General features: G+C 41.0%; 1 protein-coding gene across 2 annotated transcripts in view; it reads left to right on the forward strand.

Moving 5' to 3' along the window:
* SEC14L5 (SEC14 like lipid binding 5) overlaps positions 1-10,095 on the forward strand; it is a 52,635-nt gene extending 42,540 nt beyond the window's left edge. For both annotated transcript variants that reach the window (XM_044303887.1, XM_044303888.1), the window contains exons 9-18: positions 5,847-5,959; positions 6,041-6,230; positions 6,435-6,523; positions 6,600-6,670; positions 6,750-6,921; positions 7,000-7,134; positions 7,351-7,488; positions 8,498-8,749; positions 8,993-9,165; positions 9,431-10,095. In XM_044303887.1, coding sequence (XP_044159822.1) covers positions 5,847-5,959; positions 6,041-6,230; positions 6,435-6,523; positions 6,600-6,670; positions 6,750-6,921; positions 7,000-7,134; positions 7,351-7,488; positions 8,498-8,749; positions 8,993-9,165; positions 9,431-9,533 — 1,436 coding nt within the window. In that variant the 3' untranslated portion in view covers positions 9,534-10,095. The remainder of the gene's footprint in view (positions 1-5,846; positions 5,960-6,040; positions 6,231-6,434; positions 6,524-6,599; positions 6,671-6,749; positions 6,922-6,999; positions 7,135-7,350; positions 7,489-8,497; positions 8,750-8,992; positions 9,166-9,430) is intronic.
* The last annotated feature ends 998 nt before the right edge of the window (positions 10,096-11,093 follow it).

Genomic DNA, 11,093 nt, shown 5'->3' on the forward strand with positions numbered 1-11,093 from the left:
CAGTATATAACTGTATAGAACCGTCATCTATATACCCTCACAGTATATAACTGTATAGAAACATCATCTATATACCCCCACAGTATATAACTGTATAGAACCGTCATCTATATACCCCCACAGTATATAACTGTATAGAAACGTCATCTATATACCCCCACAGTATATAACTGTATAGAACCGTCATCTATATACCCCCACAGTATATAACTGTATAGAACCGTCATCTATATACCCCCACAGTATATAACTGTATAGAAACATCATCTATATACCCCCACAGTATATAACTGTATAGAACTGTCATCTATATACCCCCACAGTATATAACTGTATAGAACCGTCATCTATATACCCCCACAGTATATAACTGTATAGAACCGTCATCTATATACCCCCACAGTATATAACTGTATAGAAACATCATCTATATACCCCCACAGTATATAACTGTATAGAAACGTCATCTATATACCCTCACAGTATATAACGTCATCTATATACCCCCACAGTATATAACTGTATAGAAACGTCATCTATATACCCCCACAGTATATAACTGTATAGAAACGTCATCTATATACCCCCTCAGTATATAACTGTATAGAACCGTCATCTATATACCCCCACAGTATATAACTGTATAGAACCGTCATCTATATACCCCCACAGTATATAACTGTATAGAAACATCATCTATATACCCCCACAGTATATAACTGTATAGAAACGTCATCTATATACCCCCACAGTATATAACTGTATAGAAACGTCATCTATATACCCCCTCAGTATATAACTGTATAGAACCGTCATCTATATACCCCCTCAGTATATAACTGTATAGAACCGTCATCTATATACCCCCACAGTATATAACTGTATAGAAACGTCATCTATATACCCCCACAGTATATAACTGTATAGAAACATCATCTATATACCCCACAGTATATAACTGTATAGAACCGTCATCTATATACCCCCACAGTATATAACTGTATAGAAACGTCATCTATATACCCCACAGTATATAACTGTATAGAAACGTCATCTATATACCCCCACAGTATATAACTGTATAGAACCGTCATCTATATACCCTCACAGTATATAACTGTATAGAAACGTCATCTATATACCCCCACAGTATATAACTGTATAGAACCGTCATCTATATACCCCACAGTATATAACTGTATAGAACCGTCATCTATATACCCTCACAGTATATAACTGTATAGAACCGTCATCTATATACTCTCACAGTATATAACTGTATAGAAACTTCATCTATATACCCCCACAGTATATAACTGTATAGAACCGTCATCTATATACCCCCACAGTATATAACTGTATAGAACCGTCATCTATACCCCCACAGTATATAACTGTATAGAAACGTCATCTATATACCCCCACAGTATATAACTGTATAGAACCGTCATCTATATACCCTCACAGTATATAACTGTATAGAAACGTCATCTATATACCCCACAGTATATAACTGTATAGAAACGTCATCTATATACCCTCACAGTATATAACTGTATAGAAACGTCATCCATATACCCCCACAGTATATAACTGTATAGAACCGTCATCTATATACCCCCACAGTATATAACTGTATAGAAACATCATCTATATACCCCCACAGTATATAACTGTATAGAAACGTCATCTATATACCCCCACAGTATATAACTGTATAGAAACGTCATCTATATACCCCCTCAGTATATAACTGTATAGAACCGTCATCTATATACCCCCTCAGTATATAACTGTATAGAACCGTCATCTATATACCCCCACAGTATATAACTGTATAGAAACATCATCTATATACCCCCACAGTATATAACTGTATAGAAACGTCATCTATATACTCTCACAGTATATAACTGTATAGAAACGTCATCTATATACCCCCACAGTATATAACTGTATAGAACCGTCATCTATATACCCCCACAGTATATAACTGTATAGAAACGTCATCTATATACTCTCACAGTATATAACTGTATAGAAACGTCATCTATATACCCCCACAGTATATAACTGTATAGAAAAATCATCTATATACCCCCACAGTATATAACTGTATAGAACCGTCATCTATATACCCCCACAGTATATAACTGTATAGAAACATCATCTATATACCCCCACAGTATATAACTGTATAGAACTGTCATCTATATACCCCCACAGTATATAACTGTATAGAACCGTCATCTATATACCCCCACAGTATATAACTGTATAGAACCGTCATCTATATACCCCCACAGTATATAACTGTATAGAAACATCATCTATATACCCCCACAGTATATAACTGTATAGAAACGTCATCTATATACCCTCACAGTATATAACGTCATCTATATACCCCCACAGTATATAACTGTATAGAAACGTCATCTATATACCCCCACAGTATATAACTGTATAGAAACGTCATCTATATACCCCCTTAGTATATAACTGTATAGAACCGTCATCTATATACCCCCACAGTATATAACTGTATAGAACCGTCATCTATATACCCCCACAGTATATAACTGTATAGAAACATCATCTATATACCCCCACAGTATATAACTGTATAGAAACGTCATCTATATACCCCCACAGTATATAACTGTATAGAAACGTCATCTATATACCCCCTCAGTATATAACTGTATAGAACCGTCATCTATATACCCCCTCAGTATATAACTGTATAGAACCGTCATCTATATACCCCCACAGTATATAACTGTATAGAAACGTCATCTATATACCCCCACAGTATATAACTGTATAGAAACATCATCTATATACCCCACAGTATATAACTGTATAGAACCGTCATCTATATACCCCCACAGTATATAACTGTATAGAAACGTCATCTATATACCCCACAGTATATAACTGTATAGAAACGTCATCTATATACCCCCACAGTATATAACTGTATAGAACCGTCATCTATATACCCTCACAGTATATAACTGTATAGAAACGTCATCTATATACCCCCACAGTATATAACTGTATAGAACCGTCATCTATATACCCCCACAGTATATAACTGTATAGAAACGTCATCTATATACCCCACAGTATATAACTGTATAGAACCGTCATCTATATACCCTCACAGTATATAACTGTATAGAACCGTCATCTATATACTCTCACAGTATATAACTGTATAGAAACTTCATCTATATACCCCCACAGTATATAACTGTATAGAACCGTCATCTATATACCCCCACAGTATATAACTGTATAGAACCGTCATCTATATACCCCCACAGTATATAACTGTATAGAAACGTCATCTATATACCCCCACAGTATATAACTGTATAGAACCGTCATCTATATACCCTCACAGTATATAACTGTATAGAAACGTCATCTATATACCCCACAGTATATAACTGTATAGAAACGTCATCTATATACCCTCACAGTATATAACTGTATAGAAACGTCATCTATATACCCCCACAGTATATAACTGTATAGAAACGTCATCTATATACCCTCACAGTATATAACTGTATATAACCGTCATCTATATACCCCCACAGTATATAACTGTATAGAACCGTCATCTATATACCCCCACAGTATATAACTGTATAGAAACGTCATCTATATACCCCCACAGTATATAACTGTATAGAACCGTCATCTATATACCCTCACAGTATATAACTGTATAGAAACGTCATCTATATACCCCCACAGTATATAACTGTATAGAAACGTCATCTATATACCCCCACAGTATATAACTGTATAGAAACGTCATCTATATACCCCCACAGTATATAACTGTATAGAAACGTCATCTATATACCCTCACAGTATATAACTGTATAGAAACGTCAGCTATATACCCCCACAGTATATAACTGTATAGAAACGTCATCCATATACCCCCACAGTATATAACTGTATAGAACCGTCATCTATATACCCCCACAGTATATAACTGTATAGAAACATCATCTATATACCCCCACAGTATATAACTGTATAGAAACGTCATCTATATACCCCCACAGTATATAACTGTATAGAAACGTCATCTATATACCCCCTCAGTATATAACTGTATAGAACCGTCATCTATATACCCCCTCAGTATATAACTGTATAGAACCGTCATCTATATACCCCCACAGTATATAACTGTATAGAAACATCATCTATATACCCCCACAGTATATAACTGTATAGAAACGTCATCTATATACTCTCACAGTATATAACTGTATAGAAACGTCATCTATATACCCCCACAGTATATAACTGTATAGAACCGTCATCTATATACCCCCACAGTATATAACTGTATAGAAACGTCATCTATATACTCTCACAGTATATAACTGTATAGAAACGTCATCTATATACCCCCACAGTATATAACTGTATAGAAAAATCATCTATATACCCCCACAGTATATAACTGTATAGAACCGTCATCTATATACCCCCACAGTATATAACTGTATAGAAACATCATCTATATACCCCCACAGTATATAACTGTATAGAACTGTCATCTATATACCCCCACAGTATATAACTGTATAGAACCGTCATCTATATACCCCCACAGTATATAACTGTATTGAACCGTCATCTATATACCCCCACAGTATATAACTGTATAGAAACATCATCTATATACCCCCTCAGTATATAACTGTATAGAACCGTCATCTATATACCCCCACAGTATATAACTGTATAGAACTGTCATCTATATACCCCCACAGTATATAACTGTATAGAAACGTCATCTATATACCCCCACAGTATATAACTGTATAGAAACATCATCTATATACCCCCACAGTATATAACTGTATAGAAACGTCATCTATATACCCCCACAGTATATAACTGTATAGAAACGTCATCTATATACCCCCTCAGTATATAACTGTATAGAACCGTCATCTATATACCCCCTCAGTATATAACTGTATAGAACCGTCATCTATATACCCCCACAGTATATAACTGTATAGAAACATCATCTATATACCCCCACAGTATATAACTGTATAGAAACGTCATCTATATACCCTCACAGTATATAACTGTATAGAAACGTCATCTATATACCCCCACAGTATATAACTGTATAGAAAAATCATCTATATACCCTCACAGTATATAACTGTATAGAACTGTCATCTATATACCCCCACAGTATATAACTGTATAGAACCGTCATCTATATACCCCCACAGTATATAACTGTATAGAACCGTCATCTATATACCCCCACAGTATATAACTGTATAGAAACGTCATCTATATACCCTCACAGTATATAACGTCATCTATATACCCCCACAGTATATAACGTCATCTATATACCCCCACAGTATATAACGTCATCTATATACCCTCACAGTATATAACGTCATCTATATACCCTCACAGTATATAACGTCATCTATATACCCCCACAGTATATAACTGTATAGAAACATCATCTATATACCCCCACAGTATATAACTGTATAGAAACATCATCTATATACCCCCACAGTATATAACTGTATAGAAACGTCATCTATATACCCCCACAGTATATAACTCTATAGAAACGTCATCTATATACCCTTACAGTATATAACTGTATAGAAACGTCATCTATATACCCCCACAGTATATAACTGTATAGAACCGTCATCTATATACCCCCACAGTATATAACTGTATAGAAACGTAAATTAGTCTAAAATCCTTCCACCTATTAGTCGCCTTTTTTTGCTCCAATGATTTTTCTTTCTTACCAGGTGATAAACTGGAGGCTGACTACATTGAGCGTTATTTGGGACATCTCACCCCCATGCAGGAGAGCACTCTCATCCACCTACGGCAATGGCTGCAAGAAACGCACAAGGACAAGGTAAGTACTGGCCAGCACTGCAGTGGTCGCAGAGTTGCCTTGTTGAGGTTCTTTACCTCTTTTACCACTTTTCTTGGACAGATCCCCAAAGATGAACATATCCTGCGCTTCCTCCGTGCCCGGGACTTCAACATGGAAAAGGCCCGAGAGATGCTCTGCCAGTCTCTGTCCTGGCGCAAGCAGTACCAAGTAGACTACATCCTTCAGACATGGCACCCACCTCCAATTTTGGAAGAGTACTACTCGGGCTGTTGGCACTACCATGACAGAGGTCAGTCCCAACATCACGTCCACCCCCACTAACCAAGATATTTGAGCTAGATTTATAAATGAGAGCTGGGGGCGCTGTTGCATTGTTCTCTATGGACTTTCAGCCATGGTGAAAAGTGGTACTGCAAGTGCAGAATCTGAGAATTTGTGGAAAAGTTTACAGATTCTGATATTGCACCAGAAATACGACGCTTTTATATTACAGATGGCCGTCCTCTGTATATCCTGCGCCTGGGACAGATAGACACCAAGGGACTATTAAAAGCGGTGGGAGAAGAGGCCATATTACGTCACGTGAGTGTCCAATATCATACGGGCAATGTCCTGGACATTCAGTGGACCATAGTAACGCATACTCTCTGTACAACAGGTCCTGTCCATCAATGAGGAAGGGCAGAGACGTTGTGAAGAGAACACCTACCTGTGCGGCTCGCCCATCAGGTTAGATAGATGAGTGTATTATATTACAGTATATTACATTACTATATATCTGCTCACGTTCTTCTTGTCTTCTCCTCAGGTCTTGGACCTGCCTTGTAGACCTAGAAGGACTGAACATGAGACATTTATGGAGGCCGGGTGTGAAGGCCCTGCTGCGGATAATAGAGGTGGTGGAAGCTAACTACCCGGAGACTTTGGGGCGACTGCTGATAGTTCGGGCCCCCAGGGTCTTCCCCGTTCTTTGGACATTGGTGAGATGAGCCATAGACTATACAATAGTCAGGTTCTGGCCTCCAGACCTCTGGCCTCACCGCTGACGTCTCTTCTAGATCAGTCCATTCATCAATGAGAACTCCCGACGCAAGTTCCTGATTTATAGCGGCAACAATTACCAAGGTCCCGGTGGCATCTCCGATTATCTGGACAAGGAGATCATCCCTGATTTTCTTGGCGGAGAGAGCATGGTAAGGAGTCAGTAATCCAGTACTTCTTGTCCCTCCCCCATGCTTTATATTGCAGCTCTGCTTGTTTAGATTGGCTTCAGCAGGAAGTCTGCCCACGGAGAGCTGATATACATTGCATCCAGATCTATTCCAGTGTAATGCCCTGGCTATGCTCAAGTTCTCTCTATGTATAGGGGTCTGTGTGATGATGACATCAGTACGTGCTGTATATTGCAGTGTAACATCCCAGAGGGCGGCCTGGTCCCCAAATCTCTCTACCAATCTGATGACGATGCAGAGACAGCCGATCACATCCGACTATGGACTGAAACCATTTACCACTCAGCGTTTATCTACAAGGGGGCCCCGCACGAGGTATGGGAACGGCAGGGGCCAACTATCTGCACAAGTCATGTCAGAATACATGTGTCACTCCATAACACGCACATTTATCTAGACAGGTTTGGGGCAAGGTGCAAATCTAAGCATCCCTGTGCTGAGTGAATAATACTGCCAAACAGTGCTATACAGTGTACACATAGTACTGCCATACACAACCCACAATATAGTATCCCGTAGTGTTCACATACATGTTATATAGAACCTACATAATACAACCATACAATGTCCATATTATACTGCCACATAATTCCTATATACAACCCACATGATACTCATATAACGCCACATAATACTGTCATATAGAGCCCACATAATACTGTTATATAGAGCCCACATAATACTGTTATATAGTGCCATCATAATACTGTTATATAGAGCCACATAATACTACCATATAGAGCCACATAATACTGTTATATAGAGCCCACATAATACTGTTATATAGTGCCCACACAATATCATTATATAGAGCCACATAATACTGTTATATAGTGCCATCATAATACTGTTATATAGTGCCCACACACTATCATTATATAGAGCCACATAATACTGTTATATAGTGCACTCACACTATCATTATATAGAGCCACATAATACTGTTATATACAACCCACATGATACGTCCTTTAGTGCCCTCATAATACTGTTATATAGTGGTCACATAACGGCATAATATTCAGCCCACATAATACAGCCGTACAGTGCTCAGATAATACTGCCACATGGTGCCTACATACTACTACCATGTATTTCCTGAATATATACAGCCATCTGGTGCCTTTTTAATAGTGCCCTGTAATGTCCAGGTCATACAGTGATGCATGATGGCACCCTGCAGTATCCACATAACATTGCTCTACATAAAGCTGCCATAGAGTGCAGATACAATACTTCTATACTGTGCCATGCAGCCAGTGTGCAGGTAGAGACATCTGAGGCTGGCGGCGCGGCTAACCTCATACCTTATGGCTTCTCGCAGATAGCGGCTGAAATCCTGGAGGTGGAGTCGGTTATCACCTGGGACTTCGACGTCCTCCGCGGAGACGTCTTGTTTGGTCTCTTCCATTCTAAGCGCGCACCGGAGGTCCACCAGAAGGATCCCGCGTCCGTCACAACTACCACCACAACCTCCAGCAACAATGTGCAGCTCCTGGACAAGAACTGGGTCCTGGGGGCGGATTACAAGATGGTGGAGGCGCCTCTGGTCTGCAGGGAAGGGGAGAGCATCCAGGTGGGTCGTCCTCAGTGGAACCCGAAGGTCTTTTATATCAAATGACAGAGGAAAGCGCCTAATGGGGGTTGTGGTTTATTCAGTGTCACATTACCTCATATGACCACTTGATGTCAGTGTTGCACAAGTTATGGTCATTGACCGCACCTAAGCTGTGGAAAGACTACAAATCCCATCATGCCCTGACCGCCTGTCGCTCGTCTGTATTCAGAACGTTACCCAGACTCCTCCTCGTTTCCGCAGGGCTCCCATGTGACTCGCTGGCCCGGGTTCTACATCCTCCAGTGGAAGATGCACAGTCCCTCCTCTGGCTCTAGCATGGCTCGAGTGGACGACGTCCTGGCCTCGCTGCAGGGATCCAGTCACAAGTGTAAAGTCATGTACTACTTTGAGGTTCTGGCGTCAGAAGACTTCAGGTAATGATCTCCGACTGTAGGATAAAACTGGACCCCCCAGAAACAGCGCCACACCTGTCCACAGGCTGCCTGTGGTATTGCAGCCCAACCCCATCCACTTCTATAGACCTGAGCTGCAATACCAGACACAACCCATAGGTGGCAAGAAGAAAGCAGCTGTACAACCCCTGAAGCTGCCCGCTTGGGTTTTAGATGTAGGACCTCTACTTGCTGTTAGTGAATGTTGATCTCCTATTTTACGTCTCTCTCTTATGTTGTATTTCAGGGGCTCCATGTCCAGCCTGGAGTCCTGCAGCGGCTTCTCCCAGCTTAGCGGAGTCACTAACTCCTCAAATAAGTCCCACAGCAGCTCTGTGATCTCCAGATAACAGTGGAGGAGATGGCGGACATCCTGATCTTCTAAACACTTGGACCATATGCCCCAGTCAGTCTTATTACTTTTGATGGAGACATTGGTGGCTCCTCAGGAATGTACCTCCTGAAAACGTGGTGGCACCTCAGCCGAAGAGAACCTACCACCTGCAGAGACCTGTAGGCCTAGCTGATCCAGTGTTCTCCATAGATGAGACCTCACTGACTTCTTCTCGGGGGCAATGACTGCTACATTCATCTCAACCAAACAGAAGGAACAGGAACCACTAACCCATGAGCAGCTACATTGTATCAGGTGCCACCAGCTTGGACCAGGTGCCACCACCAGACTGGTTTCAGATGGCCCCTGAGAAACCACAATAGAGAAGAGAATCTTGAGGAGATGTAGTGTGGGTGTGATGTTACTACAGGGCTACGACGTGTGACGTGACAGAGGGGGGCCCCGGGCCCCCTACACTACCAGCACTTTTGAACACATTTGCCTTTATTAAATTATTAACTTTTTTGCTGACTGAGCTCAGGCCAATATTTCATAATGAAATAAACTCTAGATTGTAAGCCTCGTGTCCTGTTTTCCACACATGTAAGGGTTAAACCCATAACTTCCAGTACACAGAGAACCGCCTTGCATGTCTTCCCACGACGCTTCCGGTCGCTGTGGTTTGACATCTCAGGGTTATCATTGGCGCGCAGAAACTTTTTCGGCGGCCCCATAGAAATGAATAGAGGGCGGCTGCGCATGCGCAGTGCGCTCTCCACTTTCGGAGCTCCGTTCTCGATATAGGTGTGGGTCCCAGCGGTGGGACCCACACCTATAAGACAATAGGGGCATATCCTAGTAATATGCTCCCATTGTCTGAGATAAGAAAACCCCTTTAATGAGGTATTACCCTCTGGGACATTGATAGCATCTCACTAGGACACCTTTGGGAGCCTCTCCTATTTGCAGAATGAGGACCCTGAACTGAAGGCACACAAGTGGCTTTCTCTCCATTCAATGCTCCATTCCAGGGGAACTGCCGAAACATAGCAGAGCCAGTGCACAGCTATATTTGGAGCCTCCATAGAGGAGGGACCTGCACCTATCTGGCATTGATGGCATATCCTAGCGATACGCCATCAATGTCCAAGATGGGGGTGCCATTTTGTAGATTTAAAGTTCTCATCCATCCATCACCCATATCAAAAATGTTTGACTGTACCCAGAGAGATTCAGATTGCAAAACCTGCTTTTTGTGATATAACTGCTTATTGAGCTGCAAGTTCATAGATCAGTTAGTGTTCCCTGCTTGTGGTGCTGCAAGTTCAGAGCTCAGTATGTATTCTTTGCTTGTGGTGCTGCAAGTTCGGAGCGCAGTGTGTGTTCCCTGCTTGTGGATCTTCAAGTTCAGAACTCAGTATGTGTTCCCTGCTTGTGGTGCTGCAAATTCAGAGCTCAGCATGTGTTCCCTGCTTGTGGTGCTGCAAGTTCAGAGTGCAGTATGTGTTCCTTGCTTGTGGTGCTGCAAGTTCAGAGCTCAGTATGTGTTACCTGCTTGTGGTGCTGCAAGTTCAGA

The sequence above is a fragment of the Bufo gargarizans genome, chromosome 8 (genome assembly GCF_014858855.1).
Source record: "Bufo gargarizans isolate SCDJY-AF-19 chromosome 8, ASM1485885v1, whole genome shotgun sequence".
Lineage (NCBI taxonomy): Eukaryota > Metazoa > Chordata > Amphibia > Anura > Bufonidae > Bufo > Bufo gargarizans.